This window comes from Heptranchias perlo, unplaced genomic scaffold, assembly GCF_035084215.1.
Source record: "Heptranchias perlo isolate sHepPer1 unplaced genomic scaffold, sHepPer1.hap1 HAP1_SCAFFOLD_43, whole genome shotgun sequence".
In the NCBI taxonomy this organism is placed as follows: Eukaryota; Metazoa; Chordata; class Chondrichthyes; order Hexanchiformes; family Hexanchidae; genus Heptranchias; species Heptranchias perlo.
The window spans coordinates 6,012,478-6,038,573 of record NW_027139442.1 but is presented as its reverse complement, the minus strand read 5'-3'; the positions used below and the strand labels follow the sequence as shown (position 1 = coordinate 6,038,573).

General features: G+C 45.0%; 1 protein-coding gene across 1 annotated transcript; it reads right to left on the bottom strand.

The window, feature by feature from the left end:
• Positions 1-26,062, bottom strand: LOC137312558 (putative killer cell immunoglobulin-like receptor-like protein KIR3DX1). The gene is made up of 8 exons (XM_067979089.1): positions 25,958-26,062; positions 15,759-16,070; positions 14,196-14,495; positions 11,079-11,378; positions 7,372-7,422; positions 3,316-3,405; positions 2,899-2,927; positions 1-550 (listed from the first exon to the last, which is right to left on the bottom strand). The coding sequence occupies exons 1-8, from the start codon at positions 25,986-25,988 to the stop codon at positions 368-370; spliced, it is 1,296 nt and encodes a 431-aa protein (XP_067835190.1). The 5' UTR covers positions 25,989-26,062; the 3' UTR covers positions 1-367.
• Positions 26,063-26,096: the final 34 nt, after the last annotated feature.

Below are 26,096 nucleotides of genomic sequence, written 5' to 3'. Positions count from 1 at the left end.
AAAATGTTGCTGTGCTATGGGGAAAGGGCAGGGCAGTGGCCTAAATGGAACAGAGTTTTCAAAGAACCGGCAACGGCACAGTGGATTGAATCGCTACCTTCCGTGCTGTATCATTCTATGATTCTATGAACTTACCACCGGGTTATAAAACTGGTGTTTATAAATATAAGAATTTCACACAACAAGCCAACAAAAGGCAACAACACACTAAAAGCGGAGAACAAGAATCAGGGAAATATTTTGGGAATAGGTCCAACCTCGTAAGGCAACAATTTCAAACATTGGAAATGAGATTTCACTTCTCAATGGTGCCGATATTGACTGGGCCTCGTTGAATCCTTTAATCATTGGGTGGATTCGAGTTCGGTTACTCGCCATCTGGTGGGTCTTCCTCTCGTAACCCCGATCTTATCTTCATCACTGCGTACACACAGGCATCCGGGTTGGCTGTGGGAGTCGCGGCCTTGAGACTGCGAGCAATCCCACCACGATTCAAAGCTGCAGTCCTCAGAGAAGCATAGACAACATCTGGCTCTGCGGCATTCGGATCCTGCGAAATGCGAAATATACAAATGTTCCGGTCAGAGATGCAAGATGGATACATGTTTGAGCCACTATTGTGGCTGTATTGAGTGAGTTTTCCTTCAATGAATTGGCAGGGTAGAATGATTACTATTAGGGGTGGGATCTTTTCTAATTTTAGGTGATGGTGTGAAATAGACAGGGCGCTAAATTGGGCCGTGTTGCGCCCGTTGTTTCGGCGCGACACGGCCTCTGCGATATCCAAGATGGCGTCTTCCAGCGTGACGTGTGCCAGACGCCATTTTGTCATAGGAGTTAGCGCAGGCGCAGATAACGAACTCTGGAATCACGTAAAGTAGGGAGAAAATGGCTTCAATCAGCGTACAACGCTGATTTAAAGTGACAGACACCATTTTGGGGCTTAACGCTCAACTCAACGCACAGTCCAAACCCCGACCATCTGAACGTGCATAGAGTGCCTGGAGGACCCCCCACCGGCGTCATTGAAAGGGACGTGGTAGGGTTCACAGGTTAGTTGCTGGATTATTGCTTCTGACTGCGGAGACATTTGTAACTGTTTTTGGAGGTCCGCTCCGCTTGAATACTAGGACGAGGGGACATAGCATAACATTTGGAGCCAGGACATGCAGAAATGAAGTTAGGAAATGCTTTTACGTTAAAGGGTGGGAGAAGTTTGCACAGTCTTCTGCAAACGGCGGTTAATGCGAGCACAATTGAGAAATCTAAATCCGAGATTGATAGATTTCTGTGAACCAAGGGTATTAAGGGATATGGGGCTAAGGCGGTTATATGGAGTTAGGTCACATGTTCACCCTGATCTGATAGAATGGTGGAACAGGCTCGACGGGCAAAATGCCACCGTCCCTTGTTGCCTCCTGTTATCTGCCGGCTTCTCCTTCAAGAAAGCGGGACCTGTGTCTGGGTGATGTGCCTACCCTGGTTGCATAGCTGCCAATGTGTGTGGCCTGTGAGTTGTGGGTGGGCGGCTTGCAATGGTGGTAATGTGTAAGGTTGAGAGGGTTGAGTTCTGATGGAAAGAGTTTGTTGGTATGCGGGTGATGGGGGGTGTAGTGCATGGAGCAATGGAGGAGGCTGGTGGTGTAGTTGGTAGGAGACGTCAATTGTCAGTTGACCACTCATGTAAAAGCACTGTACTTCTTCCGGTTGTGCATCCATGTTCATGATGCTGCGCGCCTGGCATTGACTTCATCCCTTACTGCCTCCCACTGCCATTTGGGTGTCTGCCTGGAGGGCCTCTTGCTCCACCCTCCCGCCGCGGATATAGGATGTCCCTCCTTCTGTCCACCTCTTGCACAAAGGCATCTGGTGCATCAGCAGGGAACCTTGGTGCACGGAGTCTCAGAACGACAGATTGGTAGGCGGTGGCATGCAGATTGGAGGATGTGGCATTTAGTGGTGCACAACCTTTATTCAATTTTTTAACATAACTCATCACTACTTAAAAATAGGAATGGGACCTGCATCTGTGCTTTACGTGTGCGATGTCTGATCTCCTTTCAGACTCCTTGCAGACAACAAGCTGTTATATTCAGCAAATAACAGGTACCAGCTACCTTTAAGAGATTTCTAACAGACAGCCTGCCTTTAAGAGATTGGTGCTTCCCCCTGCTGGTGGAAAGTGCGAATTGCATGGAATCCTCGTTCAACGCTGATTTCCAACGCAGATTGCAAGGAAGTCCTCAGGCCTGACAAAAATCTCGTACTGCCTGCGCAGGGACCGTTGTGTGCGGGGTTATAGCGGATCGTGCTACTCCCGCCCAGAAACAGGCCCTATCCAATTTCCCCCTTGAACCTTTACTTTCCAATAATAGAGCTGTACAAAAAACCTATTTCTAAATGATTGCAACCAGCATAAACAGTTTTGTGCCAATGCTCCCGGTTACAGTGCGGCTGACTGCTGCTGCTTCAAATTAATGAAAGAACTTTGCCTAAATTTCAATCCCCAGCACAGATTCAAGTGTAGTAACGGGTTGGTTCACGATACATAATTGATTTGGACTCTGGAATCGGAAGTTCAATTTCAAAGGGGCCATAAATATAAGATAGTCACTAATCAATCCAATAGGAAATTCAAGAAAAACTTCTTTACCCAGAGAGTGGTGAGAATGTGGAATTCACTACCCCGAGGAGTAGTTGGGGCGAATAGCATAGATATATTTAAGGGGAAGTTAGATAAACACATGCAGGAGAAAGGAATAGACCAATATTTTGATGGGGTTTGGTGAAGTAGGGTGGGAGGGGGCTCGTGTGCGGTATAAATACCAACATGGGCCAGTTCGGCCGAATGGCCTGTTTCTGTGCTGCACAATCCAAATAATTCTATGTAATACTCACGTTGTGGCCTGAGCGAGAAGCTACGGCATCTACAAGGGGAAAAAAGAATCGTGTTTAGCTCCAGATGTCACTTAATTGTTGGTTGTTGTCGGGGTTTTGTTTTCCTGTCCTCTGTGCAGTAAGGAAGAGCTGTGACGAGCGCCTGAATAAGATTAGGGGGGTAGAAATTTGTCTCGGGCTGAAGCGCAAATCAGGCGGTGTCACATTTGCTGCCTGTTATATGCTCCACCCTATATCAAGTTCCAATCAATGCCAGGTCAACAAGATCGGTATAACAAGTGTGGAATCCACCAAAACTGGGAAGTGTCACATGAGACATTAAAGTATCTTGGGGAGATCTCCCCCTTAATTATCTTTCAGGAAACGTTCAATCTTTGCATTATTTGATCATCAGGGTAAATCTAAGCCGTCACTTACTTTTCTTATGGAGGCAGAACCAGGCGAGTCCTAGGAGCAGGATGACTGTTATCACTGCGGCACATCCGGCCACTATCTTGATCAGCCAGCCTTGAGAGAGTCGGGATATTAAAAAAGACAAAGAAATAATAATTTGCAAAACGGAGAAACTCCACACAACGGGGTAAAAAATTGTTTTTAGGCATTGTCGCAAAACGGGTGGTGGTTTCACAGCCGCCACCCAGTTTACGACCGTCCAGATAGAATTGAATATCTGGTTAGGCCTGTAACAGACGGCCGTTGCGTTAACGCCCGTTTTGCACCACTGCCCACAACGGAGTTCCACTCCAATCTTTGCTATTCCTACCCGGTCGAAATCCTGCAGTGCCATGACACAGCTGGCTGACAGTTCCAATCATTAATACTGACGCAGACGCAGACCCCCATCTGGAATATCTGTAGGTACCTGCATCTATATGTACCCCATTTGTAGTTTTCATTACCTACTACTTTGTACTGCAAACAGAATCTGACCCTATTTTAGGAACTAGAAACAAGGGACATAGAGACACTAAGAACTGTGGAGGAGCAGAGCAATTTGTGATCAGGCACAAATCACTAAAAGCAAGTGGACAGGTACAACATTAAACAAAAGGGCTAATGGAATATTGGTCTTTATCTCAAAAGGGCTGTTGCAGCTGTACAGAGGTCTAGTTAGACAACATCCGGAAAACTGTGTTCAGTCCTGGGCACTGCACCTCAGGATGCATACATTGGCCTTGGAGAGGGTGCAACGCAGATTCGCCAGAATGATACCAGAGCTTAGAGGGTTAAATTATGAGGACGGGTTGAACAAACTTGGCTTTGAATCGCTTGGTTATAGAAGGTTGAGGCGTGATCTAATCGAAGTGTTTAAAATGATTAAAGGATTTAATAGGGTACATACTTGAAGAACAACAGAAAATGCTGGAGAAGATCAGCAAGTCAGGCAGCATCTGTGGAGAACGAAACAGTTAACGTTTCAGGTCGGAGACCTTGCGGGAGAACAAAAGATGTTGAAAGAGTTAAAGTTTTTTTTAGCAAGTTCAGAGCCAGGGAAAGGGGGGAGGGAGGGAGGATAGAGGAGGGGAGGGCAGGAAAGAACAAAATGGAAGGTCTATGATCGAGTAGAGGGCACGAGTGATTAAATGTCAAAAGGGATGATGGTTCAAGGTAAGGAAGGTGGTAATGGGACAGGTTAAGAAAGAAAAGATTGATCAGGAGTAGATGTAAATGGCAGCAGAAGAATCATTACCAACAATGGCTGACCGAAAAAATGGGAGCAGTGGTTATGATCTGAAGTTATTGAAATCAATGTTGAGTCCGGAAGGTTGTAAAGTGCCTAATCGAAAGATGAGATGCTATTCCTTGAGCTTCCATTGAGCTTCATTGGAACAATGTAAGAGGCCGAGGACGGAGAGGAGAGGGAAGGGGAATTAAAATAGCAAGCGACCGGCAGGTCAGGGTCATGCTTGCAGACAGAGCGGAGATGTTCAGCAAAGCGATCATCCAGTCTGCGTTTGGTCTTCCCAGTGTAGAGGAGACCGCACTGGGAGCCGCGGATACAGTATACTAAATCGAAAGAATTAAAAGTAAGCCACTTTTTCACCTGGAAGAAGTGTTTGGGGCCGCGGACAGTGGGAAGGAAGGAGGTGAAGGGGCGCGTGTTTCATCTCCTGTGCTCACACGTGAAGGTGCTGTGGGGAGGAGAGCGGGTGTTGGGAGTAATGGAAGTGTTGACCAGGGTGTCGCAGAGGGAGCGGCCCCTTCGGAATGCTGAAAAGGGAGGGGAGAGGAAGACGTGTTTGTCGTGGGATCGCGCTGGAGGTGACGGAAATGGCGGAGGATGATCCGTTGAATGTGAAGGCTGGTGGGGTGGAAGGTGAGGACAAGGGAGACCCTATCATGGTTCTGGGAGGGAAGAGAAGGAGTGAGCGCTGAACTGCGGTAAATAGGACGGACATGGCCGAGGACCCTGCCAACTACAGTGGAGGGGAATCCTCGGTTGAGGAAAAAGGAAGACCTATCGGAAGCACTGTTGCGGGAGGTGGCATCATCAGAACAGATGTGATGGAGGTGGAGAAACTGGGAAAAGGGAATAGAGTCCGTACAGGAAGAGGAGCGGGAGGAAGTGTAATCAAGGTAAGTTGTGGGATTTAGTCGTCTTATAGTAGATATTGGTTGACAGCCAAACCCCAGAAATGGAGGTAGAAAAGTCTAGGAAGGGAAGAGAAGGGTTTGAGATGGACCATGTGAAGGCGAAGGAAGGGTGGAAATTGGAAGCAAAGTTGATGACATTTTCTAGTTAGGGGCGAGAGCAGGAAATGACAACGATACAGTCATCAATGTACCGGAAAAAGAGGTGAGGGGAGGGACTTGAGCAGGAATGGAACAAGGAATTTTACACGTATTCCACAAAAAGGCAGGCAGAGCTTGGACCCATACAGGTTCTCACAAATACCTGAAGGGAAAAAATTGCAAGGCTATGGGGTAAGAGCGGGGGAATGGGACTAACTCGATTGCTCTTACAAAGAGCTGGCAAGGGCTCGATGGGCTGAATGGCCTCCTTCGGTGCTGTAAACATTCTATGATGCAATACAGTTCCTCTGCTGGGGGAGTCCAGAACAAGGGGGCAACACCTTATAATTACATCTGGGCCGTTCAGCGGCAATATCAGTAAACGCGTCTTCACACAAATGGGAGTGGAAATCTGGCACTCTCCCCCAAAAGGCCGTAGAAGCTGGGGGTCAAATGGAGGTTCAAAACTGAGATTAATAGATTTTTGTTGGATAAGGGTATCAAAGAATGTGGAGCAAAGGCGGGTGAATGGAGTTGAGGTGCATATCAGCCACGATCTGAATGGCAGAGCAGACTCGAGGAGCTGACTGGCCTGGTCCTGTTCCTCTGTGGTTGTAACACTTGAATTACTGTGCGATTTCATACTGATTCGAAATTAACTTGTAACGGCTGGCTAGTAAGTTTTAACATGCTGGTTATAAATGGAAATTTTACGTGCTGTGGTCTCTGATTTAGAACGTTGAGTGTTCCAGGCATCGCACCAGGGAGTTGAGCACTTGCTCTTTTAAATTTATGCGATAGTATAAAACGGGCAACGTTTAAATGGCCACTCGAAATAGCTCTAACTCAGAACATTTGCAAGAGATTCTTATGCCAGAGCTCGCCATCTTTCAGTAACAGACGCTGATCGAATTGTACACTGACCTCAGGACAATAAATGAATTACACTTCACCATTTCAAAATTTACTATTCCATTGCTCTCCTGGCCGGACTCCCACCTTGCACCCACCATTAACTTGAGCTCATCCAAAACTCTGCTGCCCCGTATCACCCCCTGTGCTCGCTGACCTACGTTGGCCCCCGATCCGGCAATCCCTCGATTTTAAAATTCTTATTCTGGTTTTCAATTCCCTCCATGGCCTCACCCCATCCCTATCTCTGTAACCTCCTCCAGCTCAATGACCTTCCATGATCTCTGCGCTCCTTCAATTCTGGCCTCTTGCACATCGCCGATTTCCTTCGCCCCACCATTGGCGGCCACGCCTTCCGCTGCCTAGGCCGTAAGCTCTGGAATTGTCAACCTAAACCTTTCTGTCTCTGTACCGCTCTCTCCTTCTTTGAGACGCTCTTAAAAGCTACCCCTTTGACCCAGCATTTGGTTACCCGTCCTAATATCTCCTTATGAGGTTCGGTGTCAAATGTTGCCTGAAAAGACACCTGTGAAGCGCTTCGGGACGTTTTACTACGTTAAAGGTGCTGCATAAATGCAGGTTGCTGTTGTTTAGATTCTCCATCAACTTGTCACCAGTGTCAACGAGCGCCGAAACCCCCGCATACAGAATCGCGGTTGTTGCGTGAATACACACATGACCGTTGGTTATTTCTACTCTGACCACCAGAGGGCGGTGCAGGTCGCGTCAGGTTCGCAGCAATAATGCAAAACTCCCTCTCTCACAGATCCTCAGACTACCTCCCACCTTCAGAGAGAGTGGGATTGTGGAGATGTGACATGGATGTACCTTTTCTCCAGCTTTGATTTTTCGGTGTGGGCGGTTTCACAACAGGAATTTCTGAAATGGCAAAACATAATAACGTGAGGCCCTTCAAAATTTTATGCACTTCAATTATATCTCCCCTCAGCCTCCTCTATTCCAAAGAAAATGACCCCAACCGATCCAATCTTTCCTCACAGCTGAAATATTGTCCTTTGAAAGAGCTATCCAATTAGTCTCACTGCACTGCTCTTTCCACACAGCCCTACAAATGTTGTCCTTTTCAAGTATTTATTCAATTTTCCCCTTTTGAAAGTTATTATTGAATCTGCTTCCACCACCCTTCCAGGCAGTGTATTCCAGATGATAACAACTGGCTGCATAAAAACAATTCTCCTCATCTCCTCCTCTGGCTCTTTTGCAAGTTATCGTAAATCTGTGTTCTCTGGCTACTGACCCTCCCACTGGTGGAAAGAGTTTCTCCCTGTTTATTCCATCAAAGTCCTTTGGGACGGCCCGAGGTCGTTGAAGATGTGATATAAAAGCAAGTGCTTTTTTTCAATGTGTTGTAAGTACCACTCAACTTTCACAGTTACCTGCACCAGATCACTGCGCGGTGAGTGATACATTCCCTGCTTTACCCTTCTCTCATAGCCACAGGTGTAGTTCCTTGTCCCAGCTGTGTCCCTGATGGTGAAAGTGGCTGACTGCTCAGAGCCGGACACATTCTGTGCCTCCACGTGGTTGCGCTCGCGATCTCTGTATAAATGAAAGCTGCCCCCGGAGGAGTGAAGGACCCCTGTGCAGGGAAATCCAACGAACTCTCTTTACTGACCACATCGAAGCAGGATTGACAGAAATGTTCGATTTCGAGAGTGTAGCTGCAATTGACCAGATGCAGTATACAGGAGTGGTTTACAAGAGACAGAAAATTCCTGGGCGCCAAAACTTTGGACGGGGCATAGAACAGGCGGCTGATCTTGCGTTATCCCAAGACAAATTTCTACCCCTTTGCCCATTACTACCGCTGCAGTTGGTTAACAAAAATTGATGGAGGGGGCAGAGCGGCTATTTTAACTTTCTGGGGATAGTGCAAAACGGGTGATATCGGATGGGCCGGCCATGGTAAACAACTGTCTTGATTTCAATTTCCATTGACATCATTTTATAATATCAGCGAAATACGCGATATTATTGGCGGATTATAAGAGAGATCAGAGCTCAGATATGGATCGGCAGTGGGCTGGTGTCGACACTTGCGAGGTTGTTTATGGTCTGCAGTTTCTGGGCGGGGGGGGGGTGGTTGTTGAGCTTAGAGATGGAAATTTGGCGGGTGATTTGCACACTCTGGGCGGAAAGTTCGATAGGTGCCGTTTTTGGGCGCAGGTAGCCTGATGTGCTTTTACCCCGCGCCCAATGGCCCCTGCGCAGGCGGAACACAAGTTTCGACCCACCTGAGGACTGACCTGCAATCAGAGTTCCTTTCCTGGCCTTGCACGTGGAATCAATGCAATTTGCACTTTCAACCACCAGAGGGAGCTCAATCTCTTAAAGGGAGGACGTTTCTAATAAATCTCTTAAAGCTGGCTGGTACCTGTTATTTGCGGAAAATAACATTCTACTGTCTTTTCAGAGTAGGATGAGAGTTCAGACATCGCACAGGTAAAACACAGATGCAGGTCCCATCCCTATGTTTACATACTGATGAGATATGTTAAAATGTTGAATAAAGGTTGCATGCCACTAAATCCCACATCCTCCAATCTGCACGCCAGACCTCACCAATCTGCTGATCTGAGTTGTTACCAGGCCTGCGAAAGTGCATGCACCAAGGTTCTCAGCTGATGCACTGGAGGCCTTGGCTGCAAGAGGTGGACAGAAGGAGGGACATTCTATAACCTCAGTGTGGGGGGCAAGAGGCTCTCCAGACATATCCTTGAAAGACAGGGTTAGGCAACGGGGTAAGAAATCAATGCCAGGCGCAAGAATCATGAACATTGACGCAGCGGAGGAAGAAGTTCAATGCTTTTACATGAGTGGGCAAGGTGAGTGAGGTCAACTCTCAATGGCGTCTCCTACCAACTGCACCAGACACTGCACCACATCCCCCACATACCAACAAACTATTTCCATCAGGATACAACTCTTCCAATCAGATGCTTCCTCTTACCCTTACACATTACCACTGTTTCAATCCGCCCACCCACAACACACAGGCCACACACACTGGCAGCTATTCAACCATGACAGGCACATCATCCAGACACACGTCTCGGTTTCTTGCAGGAGAAGGTGGCGCATGTCAAGAGACAGAAAGTGGCTGTGGCATATAGCCCCTCGAGCCTGTCCCACCATTCAATGAGATAATGGTGGACATGTGACTTAACTCCATATACCCGGCTTAGCACCATATCCCTTAATAACCTTGGTTCACAGAAATCTATCAATCTCAGATTTAACATTTACAAGTGACCTAGCATCAACTGCGTCTGCAGAAGAACGTTCTAAATGTCACTCACCCTTTGCACATAGAAACATTTCCTAACTTCACTGCTGCACGTCCTGGCTCTAAATGTCAGGCTATGTTCCTGCATCCTAGTATTCAAGTGTAACAGACATCTAAAAACAGTTACCAATGTCTCAGCAGCCTGAAGCAATAATCCAACCACTAACCTGTAAATTCTGCATGGTCCCTTTAAATGGCGCCGGTGGGCGGCCCTCCAGGTACCATTAGACATGTTCAGATGGTCGGAGTTGAGTCTTTACTTTGAGCTGAGCGATCAGTCCCAAAATGGTGTCTATCACTTTAAATCACCGTTGCATACTGATTCAAGCCATTTTATTCCTACTTTACATGATTCCAGCGTTCGTTATCTGCGCCCGCGCTAACACATGCAACAAAATGGCGTCAGGCGCACATCATGCCAGAAACGTGCATACGCATCCAAGACGCCATCTTGGATGTCGAAGAGGCCGTGTCGCGCCAAACTACTTTGGAATTTCCTCTTTGCGCTCCATTTAAGGGATGTCACCGGCAGTAAGGACGAAAATCTACCACAGCGTGCGATTATAATTCAGTTCCTCTCATCCTGCCACATTTCATAAGGCGATTTGATTTGCATTTACTCTAGTCCCGCCTCTTTTAGAATACTTGAAGAACATCAGCCGTGACTCAGTGGGGAGCACTCTCACTTGTCTCTGAGTCAGAAGGTCATGGGTTCAAGTCCCCATTCCAGAGACTTGAGCCTAAAATCGAGGCTGATATTTGCAGTCCAGTAATGCGGGAGCGCTGCACTGCAGGAGGTGCTGTCTTTCGGATGAGACGTTAAACCTCCCAGGTGGACATAAAAGATCCCATGGCACTAATAGAAGAAGAGCAGGGGAGATCTCTCCGGTGTCCTCGGTCAATATTTATCCCTCCACCAACATCACTAACAGCAGATGATCTGGTGATGACCATGTTGATGTTTGTGGGACCTTGCTGTGTGAAAATTGAGTGCAGCGTTTCTTACATTACATCAGTGACTCGATAAAGAAGAGGTGGGTTTGGGTCGGACACACGCCTCATTTGATGCTCCAATGAAGTTCCCACCGATGGGGTTAGGTTAAAATCTGGGCTTCTAAAATCTTTACTGACTGAAGAATGTCACACTGGGTAGAATATTCAGTTGCAAAGTTTACTTTGCTTGCAAGGCTCAGATATACATTTACATGATGTTGAACCTTTGACTGACCTTTCACAATTAAATGCACCGGGTCACTGCGGGGCGAGATATATTCTTTCTCCTTTACCGTTTTCACAAAGTCACAGGTGTAGTCCCCTCCGTCAGTTGGGTCGGGGTCTGTGATGTTGAACATGATTGATCGTTCGGAGCCTGAGACTTCCCGTGTATCAATGGGATTCTCGTTTCCTTGTCTGTAAAAGCGGGACCTGTCGGCGGAATAGCTGGCAGTGCAGTTAATCCGAACCCTCTCCCCCACTGTCACGACACCAGCGGCCGGGTCCATAGAGACTGTGGGCTTTGGCAGTTTATCTGTAATTAGTAGAATACATTGAGCAAATAAGAATTGTTTTGAATGTATCAAATCGATCGAGTAAAAAACACATTAGCCTAAGAGAGGGTGCAGAGGAGATTTACCAGAATGATACCAGGGATGATGGACTTCAGTTACGCGGAAAGATTGGGGAAGCTGGGACTGTTCTCCTTAGAGCAGAGAAGGTTGAGGAGAGATTTAATTGAGGTGTTCAGAATGATGAAGGGTTTTGATCGAATAGATGGGGAGAAACTGTTTCCACGGGCAGAAGGGTCGGTAACCAGAGGGCACAGATTTAAGATAATTGACAAAAGAACAAGAGGGGAGATGAGGAGACATTATCTTAGCAGCGAGTTGTTAACTTCTGGAATCCATTTCTAGAAAGGGCGGTGGAAGCAGATTCAATAATAACTTTCAAAAGGATATTGATATATACTTGAAATGGTAAAAAAATGCAGGTTTCCAGCAAAGAGCAGCCGAGTGGCAATAATTGGATAGCTCCTTCAAAGAGCTGGCACAGGCATGATGGCTCTAATGGCCTCCTTCTGTGCTGTATGATTCTGTGTAAGGCTCTGTGTTAAGGGAAACGTCTCTCAAATAAATAGTGATGCAGGCTCTGTGTGAAGAGACACCTCTCGCAGTGAGATACAATGATAAAATCTCTGTGTAAAGGGACATATCTCTCAATAAGATGCTATGATACACTCTCTGTGTCAAGCGACAACTCTCTCAAGAGGAAAAGCGATACAGGCTCTGTGTGAAGTGATACCTCTCTCAAAAAAAGATACAATGATACACTATGTGCGTGAAGGGACACCTCTCTCAAAGAGGTAAAGCGATACAGGCAATGTGTGAAGAGACATCTCTCCCAGTGAGATACAATGATACACTCTGTGTGTGAAGGGGCACCTCTCTCAGTTAGATACAGTGATCCAGACTCTCTCAATGAGATAGAGTGATCGAGGATAAGATAATTTCGTTTTGTCAAACACATTTTACACATTCTCCTGTCAGCTGGAATTCCCCGTGTACAATTACACACATCAGTCGCTGTCGCTACACACTAACAACAGTATTTAGATAAAATTCTTAACTGGCCACAAAGCTTTTAGGCGAGCCTACCTTACCTGATAAATTTAACACACGTTGTCACTGGGTGGTGAATATGCCCAGCTGCTGATATTCTCGAAGTATTCTGAGTATTTACACCTATAGCTGTTGCTGCCTTTCTGCGTTAACCCTCCAGCATCCTTAATTATCGCGGTATATTTCACACTGGCAGGTTTTCAACCATGACAGTCACATCATTCATACACACGTCCGGCTTTCTTGCAGGAGAAGGTGGTGCATATCAAGAGACATCAAGTGGCGGTGGCATTTAGCCCCTCGAGCCTGTTCCACCATTCAATGAGATCACGGTGGACCTGTGACTTAACTCAATATACCCGCCTTAGCCCCATATCCCTTAATACCCTTGATTTACGGAAATCTATCAATCTCAGATTTAACATTGACAAGTGAGCTAGCATCAACTGCGTCTGCAGAAGAACGTTCTAAATGTCACCCACCCCTCGCATATAGTAACAATCCCGAACTTCACTCCTGCACGTCCTGGCTCTAAATGTTAGGCTATGGCCCTGCATCCTAGTATTCAAGTGTAACAGACATCGAAAACAGTTACCAATGTGTCGGCAGCCAGAAGCAATAATCTAAACACTAACCTGTAAATTCTGCATGGTCCCTTTAAATGGCGCCGGTGTGTGTGTGTGTGTGGGGGGGGGGGGGGGGGAGCGGGGGTTCCTCCAAGTACTATTAGACACATTCAGATGATCGAAGTTGAGACTGTGCGTTGAGTTGAGCGATAAGTCCCAAAATGGTGTCTATCACTTTAAATCACCGTTGCACACTGATTGAAGCCATTTTCTTCCCACTTTACATGATTCCAGCGTTCGTTATCTGCGCCCGCGCTAACTCATGTACCAAAATGGCATCTGGCGCACGTCACGCCGGAAACGTGCATGCGCATCCAAGACGCCATCTTGGATGTCGAAGAGGCCGCGTCGCGCCAAACAACTTTGGAATTTCCTCTTTGCGCTCCATTTAAGGGATGTCACCGGCAGTAAGGTCGAAAATCTACCACAGCGTGCGTTTATAATTCAGTTCCTCTCATCCTGCCACATTTCATAAGGCGATTTAATTTGCTTTTACTGTCGTCCCGCCTCTTTTAGAATACTTGAAGAACATCAGCTGTGACTCAGTGGGGAGCACTCTCACGAGCCTCTGAGTCAGAAGGTCATGGGTTCAAGTCCCCACTCCAGAGAATTGAGCCTATAATCTAGGCTGATACTTGCAGTCCAGTAATGCGGGAGCGCTGAACTGGAGGAGGTGCTGTCTTTCGGATGAGACGTTAAACCTCCCAGGTGGACATAAAAGATCCCATGGCACTAATAGAAGAAGAGCAGGGGAGATCTCTCCGGTGTCCTCGGTCAATATTTATCCCTCCACCAACATCACTAACAGCAGATTATCTGGTGATGACCAAATTGCTGCTTGTGGGACCTTGCTGTGTGCAAATTGGCTGCAGTGTTTCTTACATTACGTTATTGACTATACACAGAAGAGGCGGGTTCGGGTCGGACAAACGCCTCATTTGATGCTCCAATGAAGTTCCCACCGATGGAGTTAGGTTAAAATCTGGGCTTCTAAAATCTTTACTGACTGAAGAATGTCACACTGGGTAGAATATTCAGTTACAAAGTTTACTTTGCTTGCAAGGCTCACATATACATTTACATGATGTTAAACCTATGACTCACCTTTCACAGTTAAATGCACCGGGTCACTGCGGGGCGAGATATATTCTTTCTCCTTTACCGTTTTCACAAAGTCACAGATGTAGGCTCCTCCGTCAGTTGGGTCGGGGTCTGTGATGTTGAAGATGATTGATCGTTCAGAGCCTGAGACATCCCGTGTATCAATGGGATTCGTGTCACCTTGTCTGTACAAGCGGGACCTGTCGGCGGAATAGTTGGCAGTGCAGTTAATTCGAACCCTCTCCCCCACTGTCACGACACCAGCGGCCGGATCCATAGAGACTGTGGGCTTTGGCAGTTTATCTGTAATTAATAGAATACATCGAGCAAATAAGAACTGTTTTGAATATGTCAAATCGATCGAGGAAAAACACATTAGCCTTAGAGAGTGTGCAGAGGAGATTGACCAGAATGACACCAGGGGTGAGGGACTTCAGATACGCGGAGTGATTGGAGAAGCTGGGACTGTTCTCCTTAGAGCAGGGAAGGTTGAGGAGAGATTTAATTGAGGTGTTCAAAATGATGAAGTGTTTTGATGGAATAGATGTGGAGAAACTGTTTCCACGGGCAGAAGGGTCGGTAACCAAAGGGCACAGATTGAAGATAATTGACAAAAGAACAAGAGGGGAGATGAGGAGACATTATCTTAGGCAGCGAGTTGTTATCTTCTGGAATCCATTTCCTGAAAGGGCGGTGGAAGCAGATTCAATAATAACTTTCAAATGATATTGATTTATACTTGAAAAGGAAATATTTGCAGGATACCGGGCAAAGAGCAACAGAGTGGGAATAATTGGATAGCTCTTTCAAAGAGCTAGCACAGGCTTGATGGCCCGAATGGCCTCCTTCTGTGCTGTATGTTTCTGTGTAAGGCTCTGTGATAAAGGACACGTATCTCAAATAAATAGTGATACAGGCTCTGTGTGAAGAGACACCTCTACCAGTGAGATACAACGATACAATCTCTATGTAAAGGGAAACCTCTCTCAAAGAGGAAATGCGATGCAGGCTCTGTGTCAAGGGACACCTCTCTCAATATGATAAGATGATACACTATGTTTGAAGGGGCACCTCTCGCAAAGAGGTAAAGCGATACAGGCTCTGTGTGAAGCGATACTTCTCTCAATAAGATACTGTGACACACTCTCTGTGTGAAGGGACACCTCTCTCAAAGAGGTAAAGCGATACAGGCAATGTGTGAAGAGACATCTCTCCTAGTGAGATACAATGATACACTCTGTGTGTGAAGGGACATCTCTCTCAAAGAGGTAGAGCGATACAGGCTCTGTGGGAAGAGACATCTCTCCCAGTGAGATACAATGATACACTCTCTTTGTGAAGGGACACCTCTCTCAGTAACATACAATGTTCTAGACCCTCTCAATGAGATGGAGTGATCGTGGATAAGATAACATTCGTTTTGTTAAACAAATTTTACACATCGTCCTGTCAGCTGGAATTCGCCGTTTACAATTACACACCGCAGTTGCTGTCGCTGCACACTAACAACAATATTTAGATAAAAGTCTTAACTGACCACAAAGATTTTTGGCGAGCCTCCCTTACCTGTTAAATTTAACCACACGTTGTCACTGGGTGGTGAATATGCCCAGCTGCTGTTATTCTCGAAGTATTTTTTGTATTTACACCTGTAGCTGATGCTGCCTTTCACCTTTAACCCTCCATCATCCTTTGTTTTAGCGGTATAGTTAACTTCATTGAAATATGCAAACATTTTGTTTTTTGTTTTTTCGTTATTTCTGTAGAAATCAACAATGCATTTGCTGTGAGCGAAGTGACAGGTGAGTGAAACTTCTTCTCCCAGTAGAATTACACTCCATGCTGGATCCATCGACAGGGTCGGTTTGACGAAGGAAACTGAAGAATAAAAAGGATTTCATTCATGGGAAGTTTGGTGCAATCATTCTGATTCAGGCCTCATATTGTGTCGCCTCAGCTGCCTTTACATTCTTCTTCGCGTTTGTTTAACTCTAATTTTAACCTAACCAACCAGAGCGTGTAATAGACGAGATCGGGTCGGACGCCCGTTTTACACCCTGCGCGATTTTTACTCTACATTGACTTCAATAGAAGAGTAAAATCGGACAGTCCGTAAAATCGGAGTTGGACTCAATTCTCACCGGCCCGTTATGTTAAAATGACCCCTCTCTCAGTGAGATACAGTGTGTACAGGCACCTCTCTCAAAGAGATACAGTGATACAGGCTCTGTATGAAGAGACTCTTCTCTCAAAGAGATACAGTGATGCAGGCTCTGTATGAAGAGGCTCTTCTCTCAAAGAGATACAGTGATGCAGGCTCTGTATGAAGAGCCACCTCTCTCAAAGAGATACTGTGATACAGGCTCTGTGTGAAGGGACAATTCTCCCTGTATCAAATCAGTTGCACGGCGCTGCTGCCTGTTTGCCTCTCACATGGGATTAATTTTAACCTAACCCGCCTGGCGGGAAAACCACAGGATCGGGAGGAACGCCAGTTTAACACCCTGCCCTATATTACTTTCCTTGACTCGAGCGGGGCGCACAACCAGCTTTGTGCCCGATCCAGTCAGTTTCTCGACAGGCGGGTTAGGTTAAAATTAGCCCTTAAGATCCATCCGCCACTAGGATAAATTTCTGATTTCATTGTTTCTGAGACAGTAACAGTGCAGCCTGGACCCAGAACTGTACCCTACAGGCTTCCAGGAAATAGATTGAGGGGCTTAGATGGCAACATTACAAGGCAGATCTCAGTCAAAACTAGTAGGTCAACACAATCCCACAATCATCCACACGGATGAGAAGGGCCTTGTTGGCGAGTGAACCGATATTCTGGATGTAAATGAGAAGGAGTGGTGATTGATCCACTGAAGAGTCTAAGCGGGTAGTGGAGTCGGGGTGGGGGGGAGCGGTAAGTGAGACGGGAAGGACGTTTGTGAGGTTAACTCTCAGCGGGAGCGGTGGGTGGGAAGATCAGCAATAGAAGAGGACGGGGCGATGGTATTGGTGATGCTGTTCGTAAGTTACGATTGACAGAGCTCTCAACGGGACGTTTGGAGAATGCCAAGAGCGGCACAGAGGGCAGCTGTGGACTTACTCACGAGGAATTCAAGCCTGTGAGAGCAAAAGAGTAGGAAGGCCTAGGAGTAGTGATGTATTGAGTTACTGGCGTTGGGGAGGGGTGGAATACACAAGAGGGAAATACAGACCACGGAGAAGCAGGAAAGGGATCTGGGGGAGATGAGAGATTTATCATTCAAATCATCCAGGCAATGCTTGGCTCTTGCCAAATGTGATTTGAATTGCTTACAATACGAAACACAGGTTAGATCAAAAGAAGTGATGTTACCATTCAGTCGAGCATTTGTCCGCGAAAGTGCATGGAATTAGAGGCAAACTATTGAGATGGGTAGGGCATTGGTTAAAAGGTAGGAGACAGAGAGGAGGGATAATGGCTAAATACACCGATTGGTAGGACGTGACTTGTAGTGCCTTCCGGGGATGTGGACTGGGGCCTCAGCTTTTCACTATATTTACCAATGACTTTTATGAAGGAATTAGTAATTCGTATTAGAGTAGTATATCCAGGTTTGCTGACGAAATTAAGTTGTGTAGGAGGGAGCAGAAATTTGGAAAGGGAAATTGATAGATTCAGTGAGTGGGCAAATCTGTGGCAGATGGAGTTCAATATGCCGGAATGTGAAGCCATCCACTTTGACCGAAGACAGATAGATTAGTGTGTTTTCCAAATAGTGAGAAGCAAGGAACTGTGGAGGGCTGGAGAGATTTCGGAGTTCATATGCGGAAATCACTAAAAACTAGAGGACAGGTACAAAACACAATTTCAAAGGTTAATTGAATGATAGCATTTATCTCAAGGGTGCAGGATTACAAAGGAGTGGAACTTATGCTATAGTTGTATAATGATCTGGATAGACCGCATCTGGAGTATTGCGTTAAATTCTGAAAACTCCGCCTCTGGGAGGATGTATTCGCCTTGAAGGGGTTACAGTGTAAATTCACGAGAATGATACGTGGGATAAAAGGGTTTAATTATGAGGACAGGTTTTATGGACCAGGCTGAGTGTAAAAGATTAAGTGGTGATCAAATTGAGGTGTTTAAAACGATTAAAGTATTTGATTGGGTAGATCAGGAGTGTGATGGAATACACTCCACTTGCCTGGATGAGTGCAGCTCCAACAACACTCAAGAAGCTCGACATCATTCAGGACAAAGCAACCCGCTTGATTGGCACCCCATCCACCACTCTAAACATTCATTCCCTTCACCATCAGCGCAACGTAATTGCAGTGTGTACCATCCACAGGATGCACTGCAGCAACTCGCCAAGGCTTCTTCGACAGCACCTCCCAAACCCGCGACCTCTACCACCAAGAATGACGAGGGCAGCAGGCACATGGGAACAACACCACCTGCACTTTCCCCTCCAAGTCAAACGCCATCCCGACTTGGAAATATATCGCCGTTCCTTCATCGTCGCTGGGTCAAAATCCTGGAACTCCCTTCCTAACAGCACTGTGGGAAAACCTTCACCACAAGGACTGCAGCAGTTCAAGAAGGCGGCTCACCACCACCTTCTCAAGGGCAATTAGGGATGGGCAATAAATGCCAGCGACGCCTAGATCCCATGAACGAATAAAAAAAATAGAGTGCGACAATTTACTCAGCTGGGGGGAATCCAGAACAAGGGGGCATAACTTGAAAATTGGAGCTCGGCCGTTCAGGGTTGAAGTCAGGAAGCAATTATTCACACAAAGTGGAGTGGAAATCTGGGAATCTCTTCCCCAAAAAATTGTTGAGACTGGCGGTCAATTGAAAATTTAAAAACCGAGATTAAAAGATTTTTGTTAAGCAAAGGTATTAAGGGATACGGAGCCAAGGCGGGTAAATGGAGTTAAGACACAGATCAGCCATGATCTAATTGAATGGCGGAATAGGTCCGTGGGGCTGAATGATCTATTCCTGTTCCTGTGTTCTTATATTCCACCTGGAGTGCTTTGGTGTAGTTTTGAATCCCACGACAGAGAAAGAGTATGGATGCACTGTCAGAAAACCGGACATATCCCATAGTGCCTTCGCAATGAGAGCTGCTGAGATGCAGATCTGTATTATTGCTACCAATGACACAACCCAATAGATTACAGCAACTAACTTAACATACATAAAAACAAAACTCAATGATTTAGCTGTATAGAACATTCAATTTCATTACTTTAGAGAAAACTTCAACACTAACCTTGAGAAACGCTCCGCCGAGCCCCAAAAAGCACGAAAATGAGAAAATATGAATTAGTTATACGACAACCAGTACCTTCGGAGGATCCATATACAGACTGATTTTTGTGCATTGTGTTATAGATGTATCTCAGTGTGATTGAATTGGTGGCATTCTGGCCCATTTTGATTCAAATCCAACTTCAGAACTTGAGCAGTTAATCAGGCAGAAATGCAGAGTTTTGCAGATTTCCATTAACATTTGTGTGAAAAAGTACTTCCTGCTTTCACTCCAAATCGTCTAACTCTAATTTTAAGATTGAGCCCCCTTGTTCTACATTCCACCACAATAACTGAATAAATTCTATCGAAATGTCCATTTGTAAATAATTCCAATAATCTATGGCCGGTATGAAAAGATGCCTGATGGTACAAAACAGCGTGAAAATTTATTCAAAATGCAAAAAGGTCAATTTCGTTACTGAGTGAAACCGTCACTGAAAGAAAAGGAATGCAGCTGGGTGGATTGTGTGGGTAAACACTGTGCATCTTTACAGATCGCATGGTCTTACAGTCAACTCTAGCATGCTGAAGGAGGACGTGGAGTCCAAATAATGAGAAGTGAATGGTGTTAGAATCCACTGGAAACCGGTACTTTTACAGACACTTAACTCACTGTCACGAATATCACAATGTGAGTGTCATCGCTTTAGAAGGCAGACTAATTAAAAATAATTTGAAAATATTGTGTGGTATATTTTGGTTGGTGGAATAAGAAGGTCACACATTCCTGAGAGTCTAAATGGGATAGAGGGACAAACGGATCGAGGGATCATATAAGCAAATTATTAAAAGTAACGCAGGTGAACAAAGCCATAAAATGAAAACACAGCACTGGAGTTCATTTCAAGAGGAATGGAACTGAAAAGCAGACAAGTTGTGTTAAACTTATATAGAACCTTGGTTAGACCACACTTAGAATACTGTGAACAGTTCTTGTATCTATATTATAAAAAGGATGCAGAGGCACTGGAGAAGGTGCAAAAATTATCAACAAGAATAACAACAGAACTGAGTGGTTTTCCGTATCAGGAAAGATTGAACAGGCTGGGGATCTTTTCTCTAAAAGAGAGAAGGCTGAGAGGTGACTTGAAAGAGGTCTTTAAAATTATGAAAGGACTTGACAGGGTAGATAGAGAGAAGAACGTTTCCAGTTGTGAGAGAGTCCAAATCCAGGGGCCATAAACATAAATATTCACCAATAAATCCAATTGGGACTACGCAGAGAGTGGTTAGAATGTGGAATTCGCTACCACATGGAGTAGTTGAGACGAGTAGTATAGATGCCGTTAAGGGGAAGCTCGATAGGTACATGAGAGATAAAGGTGGAGAAGGATATGCTGATAGGGTTAGGTGATGTCGGATGGGGCGAGACTCGCGTGGAGCATAAACACCGGCACAGACTAGTTACGACGAATGGCCTGTTTCCATACTGTAAATTCGATATAATCCGATGTAACATCAGGTTGAAGTTAGCAGTGAGAGCAAATGCATAAAACGGAAAACTGAGGTTAAACATATTGAAAGTAAATTCACTGTGTTAACCTTTCTGATATGCTTTCAACCGAAAGTTAATTTCAAATCATTATTTAATTCTTGGGCATTGATTTATTTATAAAATTCAATTCAAGTCACTTAAAATACATAGAAATATATAATATTGCAACTAAAATCTCCCATGCCATAAATGAGGAGATGTATTTCGGCACAGCTCTCAAACAGAATGGGAGAAAACCGAGGAAACAAACAGTCTCACGGCAGTTTTGCAAGAGGAGCACAGTACCTAAGGAAACTGACCATTCACAATTTCAGCTGGATTGGGGCCCGGAATGGAAGTTGGGTAGTCAGCTGTTTATTCCGAAGAAGGTCAAGGGAGCAGGAGATAAGTCTAATGGGCAAGCTCAGCTCGGAAAGTACATGTATGGAGATCGGAAGGAAACGAGAAAAAGGATCAGGATCAGGGCTGGGTGATGGGGGGTGGGGGCTTAGGAGAGGTTGGGCGTGGTGATATTGGGAATTTTGGGATTTAGCAGCGGCATCTGAATGGTAGGTCTTAATCTTAGTGACTTCAGTTACGTGGAGAGACGAGAGAAACTGGAATTGTTCTCCTTAGAGCAGAGAAGGTTACAGGGAGATTCAGTTGGGGTGTTCAAAATTATGAGGGGTTTTGATCGAGTAGGGAGAAACTGTTTCCACTGGCAGGAGGGTCGGGTACCAAAAGGATACAGATTAAGTTAATTGGCAAAAGAACCAGAGGAGATGAGGATAAATTTTGTTATGCCACAAGTTGTTATGATCTGAAATGGTGGTGGAAGCAGATTCAATAGTAACTTTCAAAAGGGAATTGGATAGAAACTTGAAAAGTGAAAAAATGTAGATGGTGAAAGAACAGGAGAATGGGGTTAATTTGATAGCTCATTTAAAAGCTGGCATATGCATGAGGAGCCGAATGGCCTTCCTCTGTGCTGTAAGACTTCATGAAGTTCACGAGGTCCTCGTATTTGTTGTTGGAGGTGAATGTGGAGAGGGCTGGGCAAGAGATTTATGGAGATTGTTTGTAGTGGACAAAAGAAGCTGGAGCTTATCTTTGGTCCCCAGGGTAATCCTGGAGTAGCAGGCGGTTTTCAGAGAGGACATTGTGCTTGTTCTAGTTCTGGGTCAGCCATACCTGGTGATGGATGGCTAAACCAGTTGTGATCCAGATATGCTCAAGTCTGCAATCCTTGGAATTAAACCAGCAGGAGCGATCAGGATGGAAGAGAGTAAACGTTTTACTCGGGGCAAGGGCATCAACAGTTGGGGAATGGGAGTGGTTGAGCGGATGGATAGCCGCAGCAGTATGATGACAAATGGCGGGTCAAAGTCTCGGCAAAAGGGAGTGTGGCAGTGTTTATTCCAAAGTTGGAACGCAGAAGTAATTTGATTTGAAGTAATTAAGGAGATTTGGGTTATGATGGTTGCAAGGAAGTGACCGAGGCATTGGCCGTGTACAACTCTGGGTACCACAGTTTAGGAAGGATGTCAAGGTCTTGGAGATTGTAAAGAGGAGATTTACCCGGATGATACCAGGGATGAGCGACTTCAGTTCTGTGGAGAGTTTGGAGAAGCTGGGGTTGTTCTCCTTAGAGCAGGTAAGTGTAAAGACAGATCTAATAGAGGTATTCAAAATAATGAAGGGCTTTGATAGAGCAAGTAGAGTGAAATTGTTTCCGCTGGCAAGTGGTCTGTAACCAGAGATCACAGATTTCAAATAATTGGCAAAAGAACTAGAGGGAAATGAGGAGAATATTTTACATAAAGAGGTTTGCGAAGATCTAGAACACACTACCTGAAGTGGTGATGGAAGCAGATTCCATCGGAACTTTCAAAGGGTAATTGGACATGTACTTGAAGGGGACTAATTTGCAGGGTTATGGAGAAAATAATTGGTGTGTGTTACTAATTTGGATAGCTTGTTCAAGGAGCCAGCATAGACTCGACGGGCCGAAAAGCCTCCTTCCACGTTGTAAGAATCTATGATTCTATGATTCTTGTCAACTTGAAATTTTAGTAAGCGGAGAGAAGGATATTGGCAGAGCTCAGGAGGACATTGGTAGAATGGTGAAATGGGGAACACATGGCAGATGACATTTAATGTAGAGAAGTGTGAAGTGATGTACTTTGGAAAGAAGAGTGCGAAGAGGCAATATAACCTAAATGATCAAATTGCATATTGGATGCAGGAACATAGAGACCTGGGATACAAATACACAAATCTTTGAAGGTGGTAGTTGGAGATTAAAAGGTGAATGCCGACCCTCCTGCCAGTGGAAACAGTCTCTCCCCCAACTACGCGATTAAAACCTTACATTATTTTTTTCTGAGCAACGGGCACCAGCAGCACTGTGTTTATTTCAGGACATTAGTCTCCACAAACTGTGCAGATCCTTATCTGTGATATGGTGAACTCCAGCATACTTACGGAGGAGGTGGCTTCTCAATAATTACTCCAGAATGGTGTTTGAACTGACTGGGAACCGATACTTATACAATAGTGGTGCAGTAGCACACTGATTATCAGGCATTTATTTAAGACTAAAATTGAATTGAATTCACTTGAAATAGATAGAGATGTTTAATATTACACCTAATATCACCTCATTGTTTCAAATGTTACAATTCGGGTGAACGGTATGGAAGGAGGATGTAAATTGAACAAGAATAAGTAAAGAATCTGAAAATATTGCAGGCAGAATTTAACAGTGATATCAAATACTTAGAACGGAAACCAATGGTTTCAGCTCAGAAGCGCTTCACCTCGGACAAAGAGGAAGTTTAACCGCTGACAGTAAGGACAGTTAGCAGAACAAAAATGTGCTTAAACACACTGAATGAAAATTCATTGTGCCAATCTTTCTGATTTTCTTCCAACCGATGGTTATATTCATTAATTCTTTGAAAGCAACCAATATTAGAGGTGCAGTAAAATATATATTCACTGACATTCATTTATTAATAAAATACAATTCAAGACACCTAAAATAAATAAAAATATTTAATATTGCAACGAACATCTCCGAAGCTATAATTAAGGGGATCTATTTAGGGACAACACTCAAATAAAATGGGAACCCCTGACAGAAAGAACAGTGTAGCAGACCAAGAATGTGTTGAAATATATTGAATGAAAATACATTGTGGCAATCTTTCTGAAAGGCTTTTAACCGAATAATTTATTAATTCTTTGAAAACCACCTCTAATAGTGGTGCAGTAGCACACTGATCATCAGGCATTCATTTATTAATAAAATTGAATTGAGTTCACTTGAAATAGATGGAGATGTTTAATGTTACACCTAATATCACCTAAGTTAGCAATAAGGAGACATATTAGATGGTGCGCCATTGTTCTCCATTTCACCACCATAACTAAATAAGGTCTGTCGAGAGGTGTAAATTTGTAAATAATTCCAATAATCCATGGTAATTATGAATAGGTGCCCTTGGGTCTAATTACACAATAGAGCATGAAAAGTTGGAGATAAGGGGTTAATGCTGAGCCCAACTTGCAGCTGCAGCACTCTGTTTATTGAGGAACATTAATCTCCACCAACTGTGTAGATCTATATCTTCGTGACATGGTCAATTCTCGCACACTGAAGGAGGAAGTGGAGTTAAAATAAATTCCCAGAGCTGAATGCGCCTGAATTATTCACCAGAAACATTTAGTTGTACAGACAGTACACACACGCTCATAAATATCACACACCCACTAAAATCGAGATGCAAGACGGAATAGAGAATGAAAAATAAGCAAGCAAACTGAAAATGGCCAGTACTGAAGAGAACAGTAATAGCAGTTGGCCTCATGGCGGAAGAGAGCGGTTTCAACTCAGAGGAGGGTTTGTTCAAAGAAAGAGGAACTTAACCTCTGACAGAAGGAACAATGTCTCAGCACCAACGGAATAGCTAAAAATATATTTACTAAATTATCCACTGAATGTGTTAAAATGTTTCTTCTCCCCTTTTTCTCTCTATCTCCCCCAAAGAAGTGTATTCACGAAGGGAGTTGCTCAGGGCCGCCCTCCAATACCCCACCGCATTATCTGCTCATGTCTGAGTGCAGGGGTTGATTGACCTGAGGTCAGCCGTGGTGACCCCTGAAGAAATTGCACCCTCCGAACGCGCATGCTCACTTCCAAGCATGGAACATATAGTATCATAGAATCAGAGAATCAGAGAAGGTTACTGCACGGCAGGAGGTCATTCGGCCCATCGAGTCCGCACCGCATCGATGCATGAGCAATCCAGCTAGTCCCACTGCCCCGCCAGAAATAGCAGGGCTTGTCCGAGATGCAATAAGATGCGAGAAGGCGACACTTGGCCGATATTTCATTCAATGGCTTTGGGGCACTGAGCCCAATGGTGTCGCCGCAACCACTCATCCCCCTCCCCCCGCCCCTTGATAGAGATCAGCAAACTCAGTGGATGTTGATCTTTGAATTTTCCTTTCATATCAATCTTACTCCTACACTGTAGACAGTAACTGGGCAATCGGCAGACCAATATCATCCCTTTTCACCCCGTCTCAAGGCGCCTCACAGGAGCGATATCAAACAAAATGTGACACCGAGCCGCTAAATTAGATATTAGGTCCGATGACCAACAGTTGGTCAAAGCTGTAGGAGTTAACAGACAGATTCTCAGAGATTCAATTGTCAAAGACAAACTAGATGCGAGATACTTTAATACCGATATGAAGAGAGATTGTCCCCTCAACGTTACACTCCCCTCACCGTTACCCGCAGAGAATTCAACACAAGCAAGCAATCGCTCTGAATGCTTTCCAATGTCGAAGGCTCCACACAAAATTATGAGTTGCATTAATCCACTGAGATACCGGAGATCGGACACCGCCGGGTTCAGTCTCACGCTCCCGCTTACAGTTGCCCACTCAGACCGGGAATTGGTATAAAATTGTTTCACGACTCACCAAAGAGCAGTAAAAAGACGGTTGTATCCATTTTCGAAGAAGTGCTACTTTGAGACAGGAGAGCTGTAAGGAACGGTGACTGAATCACTTGATCCACCTCACAGAAGGACAAACCCGGAAGGGTTGAGAGACTGAGAGC

What these genes read in the sequence shown, in the direction of transcription:
- LOC137312558 (XM_067979089.1), bottom strand. Translation starts at nt 25,988, where the DNA reads ATGGATACAACCGTCTTTTTACTGCTCTTTG. An exon ending in GGTGCATTTAACTGTGAAAG is followed by an intron (nt 11,379 to 14,195) that starts GTGAGTCATAGG and finishes TACTAATTACAG; the next exon opens with ATAAACTGCCAAAGCCCACA. An exon ending in GTTCTGCCTCCATAAGAAAA is followed by an intron (nt 2,928 to 3,315) that starts GTAAGTGACGGC and finishes TTCCCCTTGTAG; the next exon opens with ATGCCGTAGCTTCTCGCTCA.